The sequence below is a fragment of the Magnolia sinica genome, chromosome 12 (assembly GCF_029962835.1).
Source record: "Magnolia sinica isolate HGM2019 chromosome 12, MsV1, whole genome shotgun sequence".
In the NCBI taxonomy this organism is placed as follows: Eukaryota; Viridiplantae; Streptophyta; class Magnoliopsida; order Magnoliales; family Magnoliaceae; genus Magnolia; species Magnolia sinica.
Genome location: NC_080584.1, coordinates 32,824,924 through 32,850,209, shown reverse-complemented (window position 1 = coordinate 32,850,209; position 25,286 = coordinate 32,824,924). Strand labels below are relative to the sequence as shown.

The window sequence follows — 25,286 nt, the reverse complement described above, 5'->3', positions numbered from 1 at the left end:
GCGTCATAGTGAGCTCTCTGTACCCGTTGATGACGATCTCCCATAGATCTCGTGACCCGAACAGAACCTTCATTTGGATGCACCAATTTTCATAGTTGTCGTTAAACAACTTTGGAATTTGTTGATGGATTGTGGTGGCCATTTTTACGCGAACAAGTTCTTTATGGATAAAACAAATTCGCTTTGCTAAGCCTCAAGGCGGCTCAAACAATCTTATTTTTGGAGAATGAAAAATAGAATTTTATTTTTTATTTTTTATGTTTTTGAACTTCAACAGATTTTTTTTAATTTTTTATGTTTTTATGGTTTGAAAAGACACTGGGTAAAAGGTGGTGTTTACGGTGGTCAATTTCTCCCATTCCATTGGAGTATACTCGCAGACACATGGGCTTAGAAATTATGCGCTTGCCATACAATGCCTACACTAGAACGGTCTAGACTGTGGATCACACTGTCGCCGAGTCAGTCCCAAAATAAGATTGGTTGAAAAATCTTAACCTCTGGCTGGTGGACACTTATTGATAGAAACAGCCCTATTAGATATGTTTCATTTTTAACCGTCCAATAAATGTCCACCCATCATGTAGCCATGAAATAAAGAAAATCAAGTTTTTTGGTCTATGATATATCTAAACTGATACCCCTAATTTGTACAGTTAAAGGAATTACTTGAACGCTACATACACAATTTTTGAGTGCCGGCCTATCATTCATCACACCACCGGAGTATCAAAGTTTTTCTGTTTCTCATTTACGGTGTGTTCCTGCGCGCCATTTTTTTTCTTTCTCATTTATGGTGTGTTCCAGCGCGCCATTTTTTTTTCTTTCTTTCCAGGCTTACTTGAAGAAGAAAGGGGAATGTAGAGAGAGAGAGAGAGAGAGAGAGAGAGAGAGAGAGAGAGAATGGGGATTCAGGGCCTCCTCCCTCTAATGAAGTCGATCATGGTTCCATTCCACATCAAAGACCTCCATGGCTGCTCCGTCGCCGTAGATACCTATTCATGGCTCCACAAAGGTGCTCTATGTTGCAGCAAGGACCTCTGCATGGGCTTTCCCACCTCTAGGTATTCTCACAAATCCTTATATTTTTCTTCTACATTCCCTATTTTATTTTCTTTTCGCCAATGGTCGGATTTCCTTTCCTACCTGCTTGCTTCTGTTAGTTACAGGTAAGCCCTTTCCTTTTCTTGGATATGCAAAAATTCTCAAGAAGGAATAGAGAATACTGTTTTCTGGCAAACAATCCATCATACATTTGGGATTCATTTGACTGAATCTAGGCCGTACGAATCATGGGCCCTGCTGGGGATACCCATAAAAAGAAACCCCAGAACGCAATTTTTGGACAATGCTAAACTCCATTTGGTGGGCGATGAATGGATTGTTGGCTAGAATGAAAATGCACAGCCATTGAAATAAAATGGGCAGAAATCACGTGGTTGTGATTGTTTGGTCAGTGAGATTTCGAGCTATGCTTCATCTGCAACATGGCCCATGAGTTTGACAGCCTGGAATCGTATCGGCCTCGTTCATTGATTGTTTTCCATTTTCAACTTTCTAATGAAGCTGGTTCATTAGGGGTAGATTTGTAGTATTCTTGTTATTCATGTGGTGGTGACGTGGCCCTGGTTGGAGTCAGGGAATGAGGGAATGGATTTGATGAATCCATGAACTTTTCAAATTCATGGATTTGGATTTGGCAAATCCCAAAATCCACTGTTTGGAAATCAAGCTACAAATCCTTGGATTTGGGAACATTTATGGCAATGGAATAGCTTTTATTGCTTTTCAGCTAGTCTCTCATCTTGCGAATTTGCAATGTCTTTACTTCTTTTTTTTTTTTTTTTTTTTTTTTGGGGGTGGGGTTGGATTTGCTCCAAAACCATGGGTTTATGGTGGTCTGGGAAATCCATGAATTTGACAAATCCTCAACAGAAAACAAAAGGGGAGATTTGAAATCCATGGATTTCACTAATCCCTGCCCCAAATTCTTCACTCCAAGCAGCCACTAAAAGCATAAATAGGGGGCATAGTTTTGTAAATCTACCAAAATGAGGTGCATTCTTTTACCTCTTTTTATTTCACAAATTAGTGGCATGGCTGTGTCCGTGAATACAGGGTAGATCATACAAGTCTTAGAAATAAACAGACAGTCTGTTTTGATGAATTCATATCTTCTGAGACAGCTCACCAACTTATCCACCCCACATGTGTTGTATAAGGTACACTATCCAGGCCATCCAAGTCATGGAACCCACTGTGTATGCAGCACAACCCACAGAAATCAGATCCAATATAAAATCTTAACCATCTGATTCCATCAGCTGAATTTTGACCGTGACGATTTTATTTCAATCACCCATTTGATAGCCACTACTCTGATAGTTTGGATGATTTGATCAGCGGGATTTCAAAACCATGCTAGTCTACTCCACAACGAACCCTATGAGGTGGACATTTTCAACTGGCTCACACATCTTTACAGTGGATGAGCTCCACCATTTAAAGAATTGCAGGCATAGGACTGTTCTCTCTGGAAGAGCTAATTCATCAAGAAGGGTTTTGATGTGGCTCAGTGTGCCAAGCTAGGATAAATATATGAGACTCTACAAACATAGGGCTGTTCCTCATATTCAAACTGCCCAAATAGTGGGCCTTGTTGCAGAACAAAAACTCAGATTTATTAGAAAGTCATTATCTCTAGTCAATAGGCATTTTTCTAATGTTTTTGGACCATTTAACACCTTTTTTTTTTTTTTCCTGATATGCCATCCTCTAATGGCTTGAGCTTTTACAACAAGTGGTTGTTTGACACGCTATCAGAGCGGAAGGCCTTGTGTTCGAATCTCGGGAGCAACAAATATGCCTCCCTAGTATATTTTCCCACAGGGGGACGTTTATGGTGTGAGTTGTGAGTGTCCCTCCACCCTTGCCTAGTATGTTCCCGTGCAGAGCTCCACCTAGCATGTGCGGGGGAGTGTTAAAGTCCGTCGATATACATATGCCATCCTCTAACGGCTCGAGCTTTTAGAGCAAGTGGTTTTTTGACAGTAAGTTTTTTTTTTTTTTTTTCCTTCATTTAAATATTAATTAGATGTTAAAGTATCACCTAATCAATCAACAAGGACTCTTCTCCCCAGCTACCCTTATTCAAATCCTATGACCATCTACCAAGGGCACGAGTGGATTTGGCCCATTCCATAGCTTTTCATTTTGCTTTCCAAAGAAATCTTCAATGGAACACTTGATTTGTTGTGGACTATCTTTTTTTTTTTCTTCCCTTTCAAACCATATGGACCAAAGCCTACTGAGCTTGGCTAGACACCATGAAATCAATCTTTGTTTTCCCCTTTTCTGCTACAGTCAAAATTTCCAGGACCTATAAAAGGTCCTAATTGAATCCGGCATCACTCAATCCACTGTGAGTTGGTTGAAAAACCTCCACCAAACATTTTATAAGAAGCTGCAATGTATGAAAAGATGATGTATTGACTCTGCATGCGGAAGACACGAATGTTAAGAATGATCATTTGCCTGCTCTTGATGGGTTATGAGGACCTTATCCTTTGAATCAATTTAAACATGTTCCTTCTATTCATGAAGATTGACTTTTGAGTTGGAACTTGCTATTTAAATATTAGTTATCCAAAATTGAAGTAATAGATTGACTTATTGAAATAAGAGAAATAAGAAGAGCAGATATCTTTTTGTACAATCAATTATGCAACATTAGCGAATCCCAATGCATAGGAGATAGGGGTCCATGCCAACAACAGTGAAAGACTTTGAACTCATAATACAAAGAATAAAACTTATTTTCCTGCACTCAAGCTTAGTTCTAAGATTAAAAGGAACTGGATGGCTTGGATTTTCAGGAGTATGATTACTTGGGATGTTTAAATACTTATTTTAATGAGTTCAGGTACATATTAATTGTAGCTTCCTTCTCTTTTGCTTCCCTTGAACTCCTCTAGTTAATTCGAGAAGGGTTGTGGTTATTTTGGTTTGTTCTATGCAATTTCTATCACACTTATGGGGATTGAGATCATAGGATTTGCATTCGTTTGTCTTTACTATTTATGTTTGAGTTGTTAAAAACCGCAATCTAGCTAACTTTTAGGGATACAATCATGTGATTTTAAACTCTTTAATTAATCATGGACTTCTAGGCACATTGATTACTGTATGCATAGAGTAAATTTGTTGCGGCATCATGGTGTCAAACCTATTCTTGTCTTTGATGGAGGGCTTCTACCAATGAAGAGTGACGAAGAGACCAAGCGTTCAAGGTATAAAAACATTCGAATCTAATTATCTGTGAGATATTTTCCACGTCGTAGATGTGTTTCTTTCTTATCTCCTTTTCACATAAAAGAATTACAAATAACAACATAAATCTCCATCTCTAAGTGTTATGAGTACGTCTTGTTGTTATTTGACTTCTGAATTCATGAAGCATCAATCAATTGTTTCTCTTATGTATTGTTATCTTATATGGATCTTATGTTAGTTGGTTTAAATACTTTTGAGATACATTTTAAAAAGTATTCTACATGTCATTCATATGTTGGTTTGTCTTCACTATATTCAGTTTGAACTCAAGTGCTTGCACCAACTACACTTTTCAAGGTAAGTATTCTATGACGCTCATTGGACTTCTCATATATAACGCAAGGTTGTAAAACTTGGGGATTTCAATTTGGGTATTTCTACCTTTAAAATTTGACTCAATTGGGTTGATGCAACAACTTTGTCTGAGTTATTTTGCTTAATTAAGTTATTGAAAAGGGCGCTTAACAATCCGGGGGCCCGCGGGGGGAAATAAAAATTAAAATACTGAAATAATAAATAAATTAGAATAAATCAGAAATCTCAATAGCACTATTATTGAAAAACTTGATTCAAACTTAGTTCGTAGGACAACCTTCACCAAAAACAATGTTTTAGGCATGACAACCTTATTTCACGAACGTTTGTAAGGATCAAGACTTCAAACCAAGCAAGAGATAATAAAGTTATCTATTACAAACATTCACCACTAGTAAATAAAATTACAATCATTCACCACTAGTGCAGAAATAAAATTACAATCATTCTCCACAGATACAAAAATAAACATACACCACAACACCAGGAGTTATAGTGGTTCAGTGTGTACACCAACTGTTCTCAAACAGCCACACCTACTCCACTCCCAATAATCACAACCCACGTGATATTGGCTTTCACTAAAAACAAGGTTTTCACAGGTTCACCTTAAAACCTTATACAATTGTGATTTTAGAAGGGCTATCACAAATAAAAAGCCCCCTTTTTCAGATTTTCTGGCTATCTCAGACAAACCAACAAGTGAGATTTTCTGACTATCTCAAAGAAACCAAAATACGAAGATAGATTATACTTATCTTCACCTTGAAGACGTATCTCTTAATGTAGCCTGTAGAATCACTTCTCTTGAAATAGATTGTTCAATGTTTAATCACATAACAAGGGTTCTAGGTTTTAGATAGATTTTAAATCGATTCAAACTAGAAGCTACTTGTTTGAATTCCTCTAGATCTCAAGGTAGAGTATCAACTCTCTTTATAAAGTAAGATTCATAAAAATGAGATCTAGAAATTAAAACAAAAAGCTATTAAAAAAATATTAATTAAAATGCCAGGCAATAGCTTCACTATAATAGGGGCTTCTCTCTATCCAGATGTAGGCTTTTTTTGGCTCTAATTGCTAATTTTGGATTGAGAGAAGGCCTCTATTTATAGTTAGAAATGTTGTTGCTTCGACTCGTCTAAAGTTCTCTTCGACTCGTCTAAAGGTTCAACAAATTTTCAAATTTTGAGTGCGATCAGATAAAACGGTTTTTCGACTGGTCGAGCATGGGCTTTGACTAGTCGAGGGTGCCAAAATTTAGTTGCTGACTCGTTGGACTTCGAGTCGAGCTACCCTCGACTGGTCGAAGGCCTCTCTTCGACTGGTTGAGTAGTTTGCTCGACTGGTCGAGGAAGCAACAGAAAAATCCGCTTTTCTGCATTTTGAACTTAGACTAGTCGAAAATTTCTTAGACTGGTCGAGCCACAACTTAGACTAGTAGAACCTAAGCCTAGACTAGTCGAAAATTAGTCTATATTAAGTATAAAAACCCATATACGATTATGTTTTGAAAGGACCTAACCCTAAGGTCTTTCTAGGGTCAATTATACCTGAAAAGACTGACATGAAGTAGTTTGAACTTTTTGGAGCTTGATCTTCTAGTTGAATCTTCAATAGGGCTTGAAGAAGGAGCTTGATCTTTTATTAGAATTGAAGTAGAGTTTATCTTGAAGGTGAACTTTCCGTCTTGATCTACTTCTTGACTTGAACTTCAGGAAGGTCTTGATCTTAGTAAAAACCATGTCTTGAAGTCATGTCATGAACTTTCCATCTTGATCACTTGAAGTTACTTGTTGAACTTTCCATCTTGATTCACATTATGTGAAGCACATCATAAGCTGTTTTGTCTCATCGAAATTTAACAAACAAGAGTGTGCTTTATATACCTTATAGCACTTACAATTATTTTATGATTATGAATACATTTGAGAGAACTTAGGAGAGGCATCAATAGGTAATAAGATGAGGGAAAGTAGACTTACATGTTTGGTCATGTGCAATGGAGACTAAGAACTGCATTGGTTAGGAGGAGTGAATTAGTACAAGTTAAAGTCTTTAAAATGTCAATGGGAAGGCCAAAAGGACGTGAGCAAGGTGTCCCGTATCGGTATCAGTTGGCGTAACGGTGACCTCCAAAACCGATACGGATACGGGGGCGTAATGGCGATACGAGGGCGTAACGGCCTGTAACGGGACAATTTTTTTTTTGCCAAAAAAAAGAAAAAATATGGATTAAATCCGGAATATTCCAAGCATTCCAAATATGCATTCATTTATAAATTGGAACATGTTTATGGTGGTGTAACAGTCCACTCTTTGGTGAGAAGTTGCATTGGACTGTCTGATGAATTTATGAACCAGATAACCTGAACTTGACTACAAAATTCATATATTTAATTTTCTAACTATCTACTATCAATGATAGATATATTAGAATGAATATAATATAAAAATATCTTACATTAGGTGTTTGCAATTATTTTTGAGGAATTTCTCGAACATACCTGTGCACGTGACTATGATTCCTGTCTATGACCTATCATCCTCAAGTCAAGAATATTAAAGAATAATAATTAAAAAAGATACTCCCCTTCAACTTGATTAAGGATTACTTGATTGGTTGTCGGAGCTATTTTAAATACAAGTTCCTATGTCTTATTTCCTTCTCATTCAGCTTCTTGTCACCAGAGCCTTCGGACATCTTGTTGGTAAATACTTCCTTATGGTCTTCGCACCATCCTTAGAGCTCCGGGCGCATATCGTTTTGGTGGTTGTTGTGTAGGGCCGCGAAGAGATTCCATCGCGGGCGTAGTCTTCGTGGTCGTGGTGGACGTGGACGAGGACGTGATGGTTCCCGCATTTGTTCACATCAGTGGAACTAATCACACTATTGATTATAGGCACTACATGGTCGCCCCACGATGCCCGCATTGCCTGTTCCAACCGGTGCTTCGATCAGTCTTCCACCCCGATAGCTGAGCAGTCTACTTCAGGGGAGTCTCTTATTATTTCTCGGGGCGACATATGATGCCCTTATGCGGCTTCACATTCGGGATATTCCTGAGCCTTCTCACACAGCTTCGGCCCAGTCAGGTACCGCCTTTCTTGCGTCATCCTCTCCCACCTCCTGGGTCATCGACTCTAGAGCTTCCTCCCATATGACTGGTAAGTTGCAATTCTTTTCTTCTTATTCTTCTTCTTCTCCCACTCAGTATGTCACAGTCGCAGATGGAACCCAATCTCCCATCTCTGGGATTGGTTCCATCCCTCTCTCTTCTTCCTTGTCTTTGTCCTTCGTATTGCATGTGCCTCGTTTTCCATTAAACTTATTGTCTGTTAGCTCTCTTACTAAATCACTCAATTGTTCAATCACCTTCTTTCCTTCTTATTGTTTGTTTCAGGACCTACAGACGAACAGAGTGATTGGTGGGGGGCATGAGCGAGGAGGCGTTTATCTTCTCGATGATACACCTGTTGCCGCTTCTAGTACCCTTTCTCTAGATCAAGTGTCCATGACTTGGTGGCATTGCCGCTTAGGCCACCCATCCATTGCTAGATTGAGACTTTTGTTTCCCTCCTTACCTGTCACTAAACCATTATGCTGTGATATTTGTGAATTGTCTAAACATCATCGTGCTACGTTTCCTCCTAGCTCTTCTGGGAGGAAATCTCAACCTTTTCTTCTGGTTGACTCGGATGTTTGGGGACCAGCTCCGGTTACCTCGACTTTTGGATTTAGATATTTTGTTACTTTTATTGATGATTATTCCCGCATGACTTGGATTTATCTTTTGAAATCTAAAAGTGAAGTGTTTGATGCGTTTAAAGTGTTTTATCATGAAGTGTGCACTCAATTTCATTGTTCCATCAAATCCCTCCATTCTGATAATGGGGGAGAATACATGTCTACTGCCTTTCTGTCCTTCTTGCAGGAACGTGGTATTTTATCTAGGACGTCATGTGCTCGCACTCCTCAACAAAATGGTATTGCAGAACGAAAGAATCGTCATCTTCTTGAAGTTGCTCGCACCCTTCTACTTGGTATGCATCTACCCAAACATTTTTGGGGTGATGCTCTTTTAACTGCTACTTTTCTTATTAATCGTATACCCTCACGTATTCTGTCTTATAAATCTTCATTTACTATATTGTATCCTCATGATAATCCATTTCCTCTACCACCTAAAGTTTTTGGTTGTACATGCTTTGTTCAAATTTTGGATGGGAGTAATGATAAACTTAGTCCCAGGGCGATTAAATGTGTCTTTATAGGGTATACTTGGAGTCAGAAAGGTTATAAATGCTTTGACCCATTGACTCGCAAGAAATATGTCTCTGCCGATGTCACCTTCTTTGAGGATCTGTCTTTTTTCTCCTCTCCAGGCCGATCCCTCTGTGATCCTCTTGCGCGTCAGGGGGAGTATGACTCTTATCCTCTTTCCACTAGTGATCATGGGAAAACTCCCCTCCCCTCTATTCAGCATCCTATTGGTGATATGGGTGAGCCTAAGCCTCTGCGGGTGTATCAGCGTCGAGATAAATCTTCATAAGCTCAGTCATCTACCCTTCCGTTTACTTTGGATGTTGGTTCAGGTGACTCTCCTAACTCGAGTTTAGATCTTCCCATTGCCTTGCGCAAAGGGTCACAATCTTGTACTCAACACCCCATTAGTAATTTCGTTTCATATGATCATCTTTCACCGTCTTTTCAGTCGTTTGCAGCTTCCCTTTCATCATAGACTATTCCTAGATCTCTTTCACATGCTCTTCAGAGTCCTGATTGGACAAAGGCGATGATGGAAGAAATGTCTGCTCTTGAGAAGAATCATACCTGGGATCTTGTGCCACTTCCTGTAGGCCATAAGCCTGTTGGCTGTCGATGGGTTTATACAATCAAGTTTCTTCCAGATGGCTCAATTGATCGCTATAAAGCCCGTCTTGTTGCTAAAGGTTACACCCAGACTCATGGTGTGGATTACTTCGAGACATTTTCTCCAGTGGCTGAGCTTAATTCAATTCGTGTTGTACTCTCCTTGGCCGTTAATTTATCATGGCCCTTGTTTCAGCTTGATGTTAAGAATGCATTTCTCCATGGGGATCTTACAGAGGAAGTTTACATGCATCAACCTCCTGGCTTTGTTGCTTCTCACAACCCTGTACTTGTATGTCGGTTGAAGAAGGCTCTTTATGGACTCAAACAATCTCCACGTGCATGGTTCGAAAAATTTAGTCAGGCTCTCTTGGAGTTTGGCTTTGTTCGTAGTCATGCTGATCATTTCCTCTTTATATGTCGTCGATCGACGGGCATCATGGTTCTCATTGTCTACGTGGATGATATTGTTTTGTCCGGTAGTGATTCTGCTGGAATGAGGGAGGTCAAAGATTTTTTGAAGACCAAGTTTGAAATCAAGGATCTTGGTCCTCTTCGCTACTTCCTCGGAATTGAAGTTGCTCTCTCATCATCCAAATTGGTTTTGTCACAACGAAAATATGCACTCGATCTTCTCATGAAGACCGGCATGTTAGGATGCAAGCCTGCTACCACTCCCATGGATACTTCACAGAAGCTTCGACCAGATGATGGTACTCTCCTTACTGATCCCGAGATGTATCGACGACTTGTAGGCCGGCTTATTTACCTGACTATTACTCGCCCAGATCTCTCATTTGCTGTGGGGGTTGTTAGCAAATTCATGCAAGCTCCCTGTACTTCTCATCTCACGGCTGTCTATCGCATACTTCGGTATTTAAAATCAGCCCCGGGTCTTAGCCTCTACTTTCAGTTGCATGGTCATCTTCATTTTTCTGGCTATTCCGATGCTGATTGTGCAGGTAGTACTTTTGATCGCCGCTCTACATCCGGCTTCTGTACCTTCCTAGGTGGCAATCTTATAACCTGGAAGAGCAAAAAGCAGCCAGTTGTTGCCCGGTCCTCGGCTGAAGCTGAATATCGTGCTATGGCTCATGCGACATGTGAACTTGTGTGGCTTCGCAATCTTTCCTTCGGGTCCTATTCCTCTTCACTGTGACAATCAAGCGGCCATCCATATTGCTCGTAACCCAGTTTTCCACGAGCGAACCAAGCATATTGAGGTTGACTGTCACTTTATTCGGGAGAAAGTCGCTTCTAAGGAAATTGTCACTCCTTTTGTTTGATCTGGGGATCAACTTGCTGATGTTCTTACAAAGTCCTTGAGTCGAGATGCTCTTCATCGTGTTCGTGACAAGTTGGGCATGATCAACATCTATGCTCCAACTTGAGGAGGAGTATAGAGAATGCTAGTGTATTGTATTTATTGTGTGTCCTTTTAGTGTAAGTGCATGTGCACACTTCCCTATTCCCCTGTAGTGTACTATATGCTTTATCATAATAAAATATTATGTGTTAGGGCAAGCAAGCCTAACACATCATCTCTCCCAAACTCTCCTCCTCCTTCTCTCTCAATATTCTCATCTCTTCTTCACATTATCCTCATCAAATCCTTCTCTACTGCCTCAACAACTCTCGTCATTTCGTGAACTTTCTCATTATTGCGACTACTTGATTATGGTTGTAAATAAACGTTGTCACTTCCCTTGCCCTTTCGACCATTTCTTTAACATTTTTCTTCTTCCCAATATCTTCCAATATAAGATCAATACAATGAGCAGCACATGGTGACCAAAAAAGATGTTTTCTCTTATCCATCAACATGTCCTGCAAGCTTATATGTTGCTTCATTATCTGTCACAATCTGCACTATATTCTCCTCTCCAATCTCGTCCACAACTTTTTCCATTAGTCCATTAATATAAGTAGAATTTTTTGTTACCTCTGAGGCATCAATTGACTTGTAGTATATAGTTTCTAAGTGGCAGTACACCATGAAGTTGATCATGCTGCGTCTGGTTGGGCCAGTCCAACCATCACACATGATCGTGTATCCTCTGGCTTGCCATACAGGTTTAAAGGTAGCCACGTATGCTTTCACATCCGCATACTCTGCATCTGTCCATTTCCCTCTAATCCCCTTAGCCGTGGGAGCTTTTATTCCTTCACCTGCTTCTGCTGCTGCATCAATTACCACCTGCCAATATGGAGAATTGGCTGCGTTAGGAGGTATGTTGGCATGTATAAATAACTTTGCTGCTGCTCTACCTAATTTCTCAACGAAAGTTCTACTCCGCATTTGTTTTATCTTCTTTTGTTTAGTTGATTATTTCCTAAACAGGACTGGATTAATAGAGGGTCTCCTAGGCTCATTTACTTATTCATCCAAACGTATAGGGGCATCACGTGAAGATGTCTGTCATCGGCTCCCAAACATACGTTGTAACCCACCAAACCTACCCCCCCCACCTGCAGAAGCAGTTGCACTCCCACTCCCACTCCCACTGCCCCCCCCCCCCCTTGTATCACGCACTGACCCATGCGTGCCAAATATGCGGCGACGTTCTTCCTCTTCACGAGCTAGACGCAAGCTCTCTCTCCTAGCTATAGTAAATTCTCGATCTGAATCTTCGTTAGAATCAATAATATCTTCATCACAAACGCTCATATATTCAGGACCAAACACCTCCTGTCGAGCTGCATCCAAAATATCATCTTTCTTCTTTTGTACAGCAGCATGTTTACCCTTCGACTCATTCAGACTAGCTTGCATTAAAAGCATTATCTCTTTCGGTGCTCTACTACATGGCGCAACTTGACCCTTTCGATGTGCCAAATGTTGTTTGAGATAGGTAATTCCACCAGTCACTAGTCTATCATAATACTTGCACTTCATTTGGTGCCTAGTACCACCAACCCTCTCACAATGTTGCCATCCAATATCCTCATTTGTTGTTGGCCAGACCTAAACATTTCTTTAGGTTTAGGTAGATAGTAGATAATTAGAAATGAGTATGAGTGTATGAATATGTTAATAAAGATGGTTTTATGTTCTAACTAAACCCTAAGAAGCTCTAAGGCAAAACCTGTCCAATATAAACAAATAAAAACATAAAGTCACAAATTCGAAAATAGAAAAAAATTATAAAATGACACTACAAATCTGTAAAATGCACATTAACATATTCTACTATAATTAACACATCAAATTCTATGATTAAATCAGCAAACTATTTATTAAAAAATGATTTTTCGAATTAAAAAAAAAAGGCCAAAATTAATGCGTAAATAGAAAAAAATATAAAAAAAATATAAAATGACACCTCAAATCTGTAAAATGCACATTAACATGTTCTACTATAATTAACACATCACATGGCATGATTAAAACAGCAAAACAATCATTAAAAAATTATTTTTCAAATTTTATAAAAAAGGGCTATAATTAATGCGTAAATAGAAAAAAAATATAAAAAAATTATAAAATGGCACCCCAAATCTGTAAAATGCACATTAACATGTTCTACTATGATTAACATATCATATGACATGATTAAAACAGCAAAACAACCATTAAAAATTGATTTTTCGAATTTAAAAAAAAAGACCAAAATTCATGCGTAAATAGAAAAAAATAAAAAAAAAAATATAAAATGGCACCCCAAATCTGTAAAATGCACATTAACATGTTCTACTATGATTAACACATCATATGACATGATTAAAACAGCAAAACAACCATTAAAAATTGATTTTTCGAATTTTAAAAAAAAAGGCCAAAATTCATGCGTAAATAGAAACAAAATATAAAAAAATATAAAATAGCACCCCAAATCTGTAAAATGCATATTAACATGTTCTACTATGATTAACACATCATATGGCATGATTAAAACAGCAATACAACCATTAAAAATTGATTTTTCAAATTAAAAAAAAAGGGTCAAAATTCATGCGTAAATAGAAAAAAATATAAAAAAATATAAAATGGCACCCCAAATTTGTAAAATGCACATTAACATGTTCTACTATGATTAACACATTATATGGTGTGATTAAAACAACAAAACAACCATTAAAAATTGAATTTTCGAATTTAAAAAAAAAGGGTCAAAATTCATGCGTAAATAGAAAAAAATATAAAAAAAAATATAAAATGGCACCCCAAATTTGTAAAATGCACAGTAACATGTTCTACTATGATTAACACATCATATGGCATGATTAAAACAGCAAAACAACTATTAAAAATTGATTTTTCGAATTTTTAAAAAAAAGGGTCAAAATTCATGCGTAAATAGAAAAAAATATTAAAAAAATATTAAATGGCACCCTAAATCTGTGAAATGCACATTAACATGTTCTACTATGATTAACACATCATATGGCATGATTAAAACAGAAAATATATTAAAAAAAGTATAAATACCTATTTTTGACGAATTTCTGAAAAATGGCCCACCGAGCTTTGATTCAACAAAATCCGTAATATAATGTGTTTTTTTCTCAAATACCTAGCCAAGGTTGGTCAAAATTAGTATTAGAAGGAGTGAGAAACAGTTTGGAAGCAAGAAGTAAAAAAAAAAAACAGTAAAAACAGAGCTTAAAATGAAAAAAAAAGTTACCATTTTTTTACCGTTATGGGTCAGTAACGGCCGTTACACCCGTAACGGGCCCGTATCGGCCGATACGGGCACAAAAAACGATAACGGCCGATACGACCTCGAAACGCGTATCGGCCCTTACTGTTACCGTCACCGTTACGTATCGGCCGATACGTAACCGTTTTGGCACACCTTGCACGTGAGTGGAGGTAGTAAGAAAAGTCTTGATGACCTATGGTCTAACTAACTGTATGGCCCTTGATAGAGTGGAATGGCGGAAAAGGATTCATGTAGCCGACACCAATTAATTGGGATAAGGCGTGGATGAAGAAGAAGTTAGTTTATGATTATAAAAAAAAATTTAAAAATAAACTACTTATAACATTAATAATTCATGTGGGATTTGAGCTTTATAAAAGTAAATGAGTCATTTTATAAGAATAAATTATATAAAGTAGAGCATTCAACAAATGTTGGAGCTTGTGAGATACGTGATATTTATTAAGTGACTCCTCATGATGTGTATCACCATCATCATAATCCAAGTGATATAGGACAACTAGCTGTTTGTACCCTATTCGACCGGATCATGTTTTCGGTTGGTTCTATGCGGATTACACGTGTATAAGGTTAGTGGTCGAAAAGTTAGGGTGAATGTAAGCGATCGAGTTTTAGAGGATTGCCATCACGTGCCTTGCACACGACAGATAGTCATTAAAGCGCAACTGAATTCAAGCGACCAAATGAATGTCTGGTAAGCGCTCAAGTTGCTACGAATGCCTAACAAGAGATTAAAGACCTAGGAAAGATCAGGTTGCGGGAAGAATCTAGAAGCAGGAAACAGAACATGGGCAAAAACGGTTATGATAACTGTCAGATCGTGGGAAGAATCGAGAATGCTTGGATCAGAGTTATAAATATGATAAGATGTCAACAGGAAATAATGTCACCAACCCATGGATCAGAGCTATAAGTATGATAAGATGTCAACGAGAAATAATGTCTCATACCAACCCAAACAAACCAATTATCTTTCAATTATACTGTCAAATTCACCTTCCGTAGTGTAATCGTGGCTTTTATCAAGTAATTCATTTCCTTTGGGGCGTGTTTGGATTCACGGTTTCGAGTGTATGGTATCGTATTAGTGGGGTTGATGGGACATGTCCCTCTTTTGGAAACGAACGGCGGGCGACGCATTCAACGCGCGTTAATACGCCTGAGAACCACTTTGCATCATCGATGGGAATGTACTGCGCAACTGGCCGGAAATTCAGTCAGACGTAAACAGGAAGAAAGCATTTTCTTCTTTCACTGTGTTGCTGGTAATGCCCAGTATGGCCGTCTTTTGACAAATCCACACCGTCCATCATCTTCCTCTCGAGATTTAAACCATGAATGGTGAGCTTTGATCATCCGATGATGTGGCCCACTGAGACAATCAAGTTGAAACAATAGCCGAATGGTCTTCTTTTGATCATTGTAGTGATCATGAGGAAGTACATGGCTATGAAAGGTCAACATGTTTTTGATGGGTTTTTCTCCCTCTACCTGATGAACGGTTCAGATCCACCTTTCAGTGCATGATGGTGGCCCACAACGAAAAGACAGAACCTCTGTTTCGTAACAGAGTCGACGTACGTCGACTCTGTGAAGTTTGGTGGCCCACTTATTGAAGCTTCATGGAAAATCCACTTCGTCCATTGGATTTAGGATGAAAAACCATCCGGAAGGGAGTGCTTATGGAGTGAAATCAGCGTGGCCCATGAGGGTGTTTACTTCGCCGTCCATTTCATGTTTAACAGTTGAGATTCTACAATAGTTTGCATAGAAACGAAAGGACACCTAGGCAAGGGTAATGCCCACCCTCTGAAGTGAATGAACGACTCAGATCATTCAATGGAACAGTGAGCGGGCCCCACTACACGCACGTATATACATCGTGTGGCCGTTATCCGATCGTTTCCAAACATTGATCTGACATGAAATTGTATACATGCTAGAGTAATACGTCCTATCCAAACATTGGTTAGTGGCACGTCTCCGCTGGATGTATTCTGAATATCGCCTAACGGATACGTGAACAGTACCAGATACAATACAATACAATACAACCAAAACGTGAATCCAAACACGCCCTTAGAGTAATCATTTACTTATTGCATTTACTTGCTTTCCTTAGTATAATTTGTAGCGTAAATTTAGTAGTCCACAATGTCTTAGCGTTCAAACTTTCCACTACTATTTCATTAAGAAAGTCCTTTCGTACGGAAGGCAAAGAGGAACCCATCATCAAAGGACAAACCCCACCCTCTGACCATCGCCTGATTCATATTTACACTTTGAGCGAGTGGCCGAATAGGTGACCGATCTCCTCAGACCTCGGTCATACCCAGTGTCTGCCTACTTTGGCACTCGGGGTCATTGTTGTTCGGTTTGAATTGGAATCGCAATCCCAATTTTGGCAACGCCCTTGCACCTGTCACCCGTGCTAGAAAGAGGAAAGTCGAAGCAAAGACGAACAATTTTGTGGCACGCCCGGTGGGACTCGATCTATCGTAGGTCACTTATTCAATTGTTGCCAGAATGCAACGGAGGAGTGACATAATTGCCGGGAACGAACTCGTAACGACAACCGCACCACCCCTGGTGGATGACGTGCAGGTTCAGGCACCTCCGAGTGAAATTAACTTGAACGCTAATCGTAGCTGTTTACAACTGTATATGTCACGCCCCGAAATTCGGCACCTAGGTATACTTGACCTCAATCCCATACCCGAAGGCATGACTTATATGTTGTATGTTTACATTTCATAATTCACATATACATTACTACATGATACCCTTTCATATGATATAACAATCCAAAAATTAAACAAATAAACATTTATTTAAAGAAGAATAGAATATCCATGTCCCAACAATTAAAGATCATCACCGAATTCATGTCTTAACACATGCCATCACCATACTATCATACTACCATTTAATGTTCATTACAACTTATTCAGAAAGCGTTAAAGAAACTAGAAATAAATCTAAATATAAGTAATTCTCCTTAATTGCCTCTGCGAGATCCTGTTCCTGAAAATTTAAAATCCCAACAGGGTAAGTTATGAAGCCCAGTAAGTAATCTCAATATAGGTTTCAAAAAGTAATCTTACATAAATCCGAATAAAACGTACAAAAAAAAACACAATAGCTGTTTATGTAGAGCAAAAAGATGAAGATGCTAATAAATAAGATTTTGATATGTATATTCATAAAAAAAGATATGAATGAATGGAGTCAACATATGCCATAATCCACAATAGTAAGTGCAGTTTATTCTTTTTAACACCAGGGCCAATTTACACCGGTTGGCCAATACTCACGTCAATACAACACCTAGCCTGGCAATGGGAACCTTTTGCATGTCAAGCTCACCCATTCAAAGGGCACTTTGCCTGGCAATGGAAACCTTTCGGTGGAAACGCTCACCCATCCAAAGGGCACTTGATGAGGGACCCATTTGTACGTTAGCTGGTCAGATTGCTACCCTATCGAACCTGGCAGCAGGAACCTTTTGCAATCCCAACATGCTTATCAGCTTAAAGGGTACGATAGAGATTCTAAGAGATACCAATTGGGTTTTTGGGATTTTCAACTCAAGGGTCTAAGTTGCCCCACCTGTTTACACTTTAGGGCCTGTTTGGATGCCTGCGAGTTCTTTTAGTTGTGACTTATAGGTGAAAGTCACTTATAGGTAATCCTGTTTGGATGTAAGCCGTAAATCACTCACATTACAAGCAATGTTTTAAATATCGTTATCGCGTAAAGTATCGCACCCTTGGGATATGGATAAATAACGATTATTGCATGGGATATATTGATTGTATCGCGTAATGTATCGCTGTTGTTAAGAAACATGAGAACATTGGGAAATTGGTCGAATTTTTCAATGAAACTTCAGGGATTGTTGAAAAATACATCAATACACACTTAGAAATCAAAACATTACAAAAGAAGTACACATAATAGGGGTTTCCTTTGTATGGAGTCCTAATATATGTGCTTTCCAACTGAACTGATGCAAGTATATTCATAGTCTATTCATATAATTTATAAACGTAAGAAGACATGTATGGAAACACAAGCGATACATTCAAAAGCAAAAGAAGAATCACTAGATCAGGTTACATACATGTTTAATTTTGTGTTTGGATACAAAGATTGCAACTGATTTGTGAGAAATTAAGAAATTTTGATTTTTCTTAATTTTCCACAACTTGATCCATCTCTCCCAAATCTCGTAATCGAAGTTCCGAATCCATGATTTTTCATAGAAAACATGAAGAATCGTAGATTTGTAACCATTTGACACTGGTTTAACATGATTTACAACAAAAACATGGATCGAAAATTGAAAATGCTCACTGGATCATATAGGTGTGATATATCGGCACTACCTGTGTGTTTCGTATTACACAGGTGGGATACAAGATATATCGTGGGATATATCGGCTGATATATCCCACGATTTGTAACCATTTGACACTGGTTTAACATGATTTACAACAAAAACATGGATCGAAAATTGAAAATGCTCACTGGATCATATAGGTGTGATATATCGGCACTACCTATGTGTTTCGTATTACACAGGTGGGATACAAGATATATCGTGGGATATATCGGCCGATATCATCGATATTTAAAACACTGCTTACAGGTAGATTTTTTGTGTTAAGGTAGCCTGTAAGTTACAAGTAAGAAGTTGTATATTCACACCAAGCAAAACTTGGAGTAGGGAATTGTTCGAAAATGTTATAATCATATAAAAAATCTTGGCACAAAATATATCATTTTGTTAAGCCCACCTAGAGGAATATTTAAGCCAATTCTTAGGCTATTCCATGGTGGGCCATTTTTTATATTTTAGTTGTACAGCTTGTAGTGCAGCCCCACTACACCTTGGCATATCTACAAAAATCTGAGAGTCATCCATCTGGTGGGCCCAATCACATAAATATACCAATGCCTAGAAATAGGTGTTCATTTGTTTCACATAGCATGTTATGGATAACAACAACAACAATCCAAATGCATTAAAATAATTAAATAAAAAATAAAAAACTAAATAAAAAAATAAACACTAAAAACTAAAGAACAATTGTCCACCTTGATAGACTAGACTATGGGGTCCACCTTGATATATGTATGGTATATCCATGCTGTCCATCAATTTTGCCAACTCATTTTAGAGCTCGGCCCAAAAAATGAAGCATATCCAAATCTCGGGTGGGCCACAGTACAAATAAGAGTCATTCACGTGGGCCACACAAAAATGGTGATTGAATACCCACCATGAAAACTTCACATGGGTCACACAAGTTTTGGATCAAGCTGACATTTTTATTTTGTTGTTATCTAGGTCTCTGTGACATTATCAACAGGTTGGATGGCAAAAAAACCATTATGATGGGCCATCAGAAGTTATTAATGGTGGACGTTCAATCATCACTTATTCATGTTGTGTGGCCCACCTGAGATTTGGATTTGCTTCATTCTTAGGACCAAGCCCTAAAATGAGCTAGCAAAACTAATGGACAGAGTGGATGTACCATTCTGGTTGGGCTAGTCAGCCATCACACAATCATGCATTCTCTGGTTTGCCATGCATGTATAAAGGTAGCCATGTATGCCTTCATATCTTGATACTCTGTTTCTGTTGCCGTGGGTGCCTTAACTCCTTCGCTTGCTTCCGCTGCTGCAATGATTACCACTTGCTAGTATGGGGAGTCGGCCACCTTTGGGGGTATGTTGCCATGTATAAATGACTTAGCTGTTGCCCTACCCGGCTTCTCAACGTAGTTCTAGTCTACATTCGTTTAATCTTGTTCTGTTTTGTTGTCTCATTTCTAAACAGAATCGAATTATATGGGAGTCTCCTGGCCTCCACCACATCCACATCATCAGCCACAAGAAGAATATGCGAGTTCTCCCGTTCGCCACTGAAGGCACGTTGTAATCCACCAAACCTACCCTACACCCAGTTGCACTCCCACTCCCACTCCCACTCCCACTCTCAATATCCCCCTGCTTGACGTACGGACCCGCTCCCCCCAACATGCGCTGACAGTCTTCTTCTTCATGAGTAGTGCATATGCTCTCTCCTAGCCACTATCACCTCTCGATCTGAATCCTCATCTAATTCAAAATTCTCCTCATCACCAACACTCATATAATCAGGACCAAACATTTTAAGTGGCCCACACTAAAAGCATCTTGTTTTTTTTTTTTCCTGCACGACAACTCTTTCCCTCTTCGACTCCCATATTTTGTTCCATTATCTTCATTATCTCTCTTGTCATGCTATTGCACCTCACAACTTGGCCATTTTGATGTGCCAAATGTTGTTTAAGTTGCATGATTCCACTAGTTATCACTCTACCACAATAGTTACACTTCATTTGATGCCTAGTACCACCCATGCTCTCAGAATATTGCCATCCAATATCCTCAATTCCTTGTCGGCCAGCCATTTTCTTACTACTAAAGTCTAATGTAAAGTTTAAACGAAAGTCTAATATGTAACTCCAAACTCAAATGGGACATTCTATCCTCGTCTTATTAGCCATTGGTTCTACTCCTAAGTTCCCTTGAAAGCGTTCATTTCTTATTCTATCCTTCCTCATCTTATCACTCATCCATCTCAACATACTCATTTCAGCTACGCTTGTCCTATGAACATGATTTTCCTTAATTGCCTAGCATTATGTCTCATAAAGCATGGTTGGTCTTATAGCTATCTTATAAAATTTTCCTCTTTAGTTCGAGTGGTACATGGCGATCACATAAAACTCCAAGGGGACATTTCCATTTCTTCTAGCCAGCTTGAATTCTATGGGCAACATCCTTCTCAAACGCATTCTCTCCACTTGTGAATGATTACCCAAGATATTGAAAGTGGTCATTTTGGGAACTTCTTGGTCAAGAATCTAACTAATTCCTTGTTTACACTCCTATTGTTACTAAAACTACACTTTGTATTAATCCGACTAATTTTAAATCCTTTAGATTCTAATGCATCCCTCCATAAATTTAGCTTTGTGTTTACTGCTGCCCTTGTCTTGTCAATTAAAACTATGTCATTTGCAAACAACACACACCATGGGATGTCTTCCTATAAATGGCTAGTTAATTCATTCATAACCAATGTGAAAAGGTATGGACTCGATGCTAACACTTGGCAGAAGCCTATAATAAATGGGAACTCACTTGTCTTTCCTCTAGTGGTCCTCACATTTTTCATCGCTCCCTTGTACATATATTTTATCCAGTGTTTCAAATAGCGGCAACGTGTTGTGTAGCATGTAGTGTAAACTACACGATCCTTCTATTTTTTTAAATTTAAAAATAGAAAAAAATATGATAAATAGTAAGAAAAAAACAAAATTATAAATAAAATGCCTAAAAGATGATTCATTTTTTCAAGTATAAGCAAGTTCAAGCAAGTTATTAATTATCATTTATCAAAAGCGAATTCACATACATAAACCAAATCAAATCATTATCACATCAACAACTTTTTAAGAAAACTACTTTAATTAATAATGTCTAATTGAAACCACAAGTCACAAGTACGAAAATAAATTAAAATCTCACAGGTTGAGAATATTAAGTACAAAATACAAAATATAATTACCGTTTATAAATAAAAAAGCGTAGCCTATGCTACATACGCTACTCGCATGCTACACTGCTATATACACTACATGTACGCTACATGCATTATGCATACGCTATGTAGCGTCATAGCTATGCTACACTACGCTATGGGCGCTATTCAAAAAATTGCTTTTATCATGTCAATATATCCTCGAAAAATTCCTTTCCTCCCCAACACTCACCACATTAACTTTCTAGGAATCCTATCATAAGGTTTTTCTAAGTCAATAAAGACCATGTGGAGATCCTTGTGCCTCTCACTATATTTTCCCATCAGTTGTCTTGGTAGGAAAATAACTTAAGTATAGAGATCTGTTACATGAAACGAAACTGATTTTCTGATATATTTGTCTCATGCCTTAGTCTTTTCCTCTTTGGTCAATCAGTCTCCTAAAGTTTCATAGTATCGCTCATAAGTTTAATCTTATGATAGTTAGCGCAATTCTATATGTTTCCTTTATTCTTATAAATAGGTACTACATTGCTTTTCATCCATTCATTTGGTATTTTCTTCGATTTTACTTTTTTGTTGAACGACTTTATGAACCAAAATAACTTAGTGTCTCCCTTACACTTCCAAACCTCTATATCCGTTACGAGGGCCTTTTTTTATTTTTGTCTTTCTCAATACTTCTTTCACTTTAGAATCGATATACTAATCCTATGAAAGTATCTATGCTTTCCAATGTCATTTGAGTTTATGTTTCCTTCTATCATGTGCCTTTTGAGTGGCTGTCATTTAACACAATTTGGAAATAACTTTTCCAACTTTCGTTGATATCATTGTCCTTGTTTCGTACCGTCTAGTTATCGCTCTTAATGTGTCTAACATGATCTAGGCTCCTATCCTTCATCTCTCTCATTTTTGCGAAATCGGATTGTGTACTTGGTAACCCAGTATGCTTTATTGTACTGAGTAAACTTTGTTGGGCCCACCATGAATGTATATGGCTTATCCACGCCGTCCATCTATTTTTTCATCTCATTTTAGGGGTTGAGCCCAAAATGGAAGCATATCCAAAGCTCAAGTGGACCCCACCACAGGAAACAGTGGGGATATGATGTACACCATTGAAACCTCCCTAGGGCCCACTATGATGTTTATTTGTCATCCAACCTGTTTATAAGGTCACACAGACATGGATGAAGGGAAAACACAAATATCAGCTTCATGGCCCCCCTTAAGATTTCAATGGGAGGTGTTCCAATTCACTCCGTCTCCTGTGGTATGGTCCACTTGAGCTTTCGATGTGCTTTGATTTTGGGCTCATACCCTAAAATAAGCTGGTAAAACAGATGGATGGGGTGGATAAGACACAGAACTCATGGTAAGCCCCACAGAGTTTACCCAGTAGCTAGCATGCTATAGCTTACTGAGTTACCCAATCCACAATTCGATTTCCATTTTTGCAAGTTTGAAGAGATCTTTCTCACCTTCTCTTGTCTCCAACCTAATTTAAATCTAGCGTCACTACTACTTTCATAACAAATTTTTTTTTTTTTAATTATTATTTTTGGTTTTTGCATTTCTATATTGTTTAAAATTATCATCATTTCTAGTCCCTTTCTCGGTTTTGAAACATGCACATTTCTCGTTAATAGCTTTTTGTACTTCATCATTTGACCATTTTCTTATATGATTGCTTTTTCCACTAGATACTCCTAAAACATCTTTTGCCACTTTTCTAATTTACCCAACCATCTCAATCTGCACAACCTTTACTTTTTCCTCGACATTCCACTTTCCTTCTTCTATCAATTTATTCAGACATTGTTTTCTCTCCTTTTCAATTCCACTATCTACTTTTTGGACACCTATTAGCTTAACTCCCTCTCTTCCATCTCGTAATGTAAACATCCATAACCATTAACCTAGGTTGCACAATCAAACTCTTTCTTGGTATAACCTTGCAATCCATACATATCGATCTTTCTGTTTTCTTTAGCATAAATAAATCTTTTGGCTTGTATTATATATGATCTACTTTTGAAAGTTATCAAGTGTTCATCTCTCTTTCTAACTTATTTGTTTGCTAGAGCCGGGTTGTATGCAGTGTTTTAAATACCGAATAGTGTGTAGCATAGCATCCACTCTCTGAAGCGTAATGTGTATGCTACAGTGTGTAGCGTAAGCTACATGCTACTTCTAGATTTTTAATCAAGGGTGTGCTTGGTTGCATAAATTTCATGACAACTGCACCAAATTAGACTGATTAATAATGAAATTTAACAAAATTTCATGATATTTGGTGCAACCAAATGCAACCTAAAGTAATAGGAAAAGGAGATGATTAAGTATGAAGGTAAAAAAAGAGCAACGAAACTGATTTAATACTGTTACTTATATTATTTTACTAAAAACATTGAAAAGGTAAACTATTTTTTATTGAAAATAGAAAATATAGAAAATCTTTGAAAACATTTACTGATCCCTGAATCTCTACCACCAAAACATCCGCCACGACCTCCACATCCTCCACCATGACGTTCTCCATCTCCTCTACCAAATGTAGAAACAAATGCAGAGTGGTCCGACGAAGATGAACTTTGTGAATTTATACTCATCTGCTTTGCAATACAAACGTAACTTAAAGTGATGTGTGACGTGTCGGACATAGGTGGGACTCGTACGTGATGACTGTCATGGAGGTTAGATGTAAATTCTTTTGTGTTTTGTAACAGCCATCATTCTACTCTTGAATTTGTAGATATTCCTCCACACTTATTATCTATTGAAGCTTGCATTCAATTTTGTTTTGATTAAAAATTTCATTACTAACCTTTGTTGCTGACTTACAGTCTTGATGATCTGCTGTGAGTGATGTCCAGTACACCATGTTATTATTTTATATAGATGAAATCTTGACCAAAATAAAATCTAATAAACCAATGCAGGGCAAGGAAGGAAAATCTTGAGCGTGCAATTGAACATGAGTCCACTGGCAATTCTGCTGCTGCTTATGAGTGCTACCAAAAGGCTGTTGATATATCACCTTCAGTTGCCTTCAAACTAATCCAGGTAGGATAACATTTGATGTTTGCAACATCACGGAAAAATTGCTCTTCATCAAGACCTGACGATCACTTTCTAGAACACAAACTTAGCTGTCTTCAGTTATTCAAGTGAAGTGCTATTTTGCTTGTGGTGTTGGAAAGGATATCTCGATTATCTTTGTTCATGTATTTTGAACAAGTTCATTATGTTATTGACATAGTTGCATGTGGAAGGTCTTAAAGGTGGAAAAAGTTGATTATGTTGTTGCTCCCTACGAGGCTGATGCCCAGATGGCCTTCTTGTGCCTTAATAAGACTGTTGACGCAGTTATTACAGAGGACTCTGACTTGATACCATTTGGGTGTTCCAGAGTAAGTAATCTGTTGGTTGAGATTTATTTGCACTTACCTTCTCATCATTATTTGGATTGCGACTGTCTACAGTGGGAATGGAAGTA

General features: G+C 38.1%; 1 protein-coding gene across 4 annotated transcripts in view; it reads left to right on the top strand.

The window, feature by feature from the left end:
* The first annotated feature begins 858 nt into the window (after nucleotides 1-858).
* Nucleotides 859-25,286, top strand: part of LOC131221203 (exonuclease 1) — an 81,276-nt gene continuing 56,848 nt past the window's right edge. For 2 of the 4 annotated variants that reach the window (XM_058216378.1, XM_058216377.1), the window contains exons 1-4: nucleotides 859-1,064; nucleotides 4,170-4,289; nucleotides 24,730-24,853; nucleotides 25,063-25,200. In XM_058216378.1, the coding sequence (XP_058072361.1) occupies nucleotides 904-1,064; nucleotides 4,170-4,289; nucleotides 24,730-24,853; nucleotides 25,063-25,200 (543 nt within the window). In that variant the 5' untranslated portion in view covers nucleotides 859-903. The remainder of the gene's footprint in view (nucleotides 1,065-4,169; nucleotides 4,290-24,729; nucleotides 24,854-25,062; nucleotides 25,201-25,286) is intronic. The other 2 variants (XM_058216379.1, XM_058216380.1) reach the window with 2 other exon arrangements.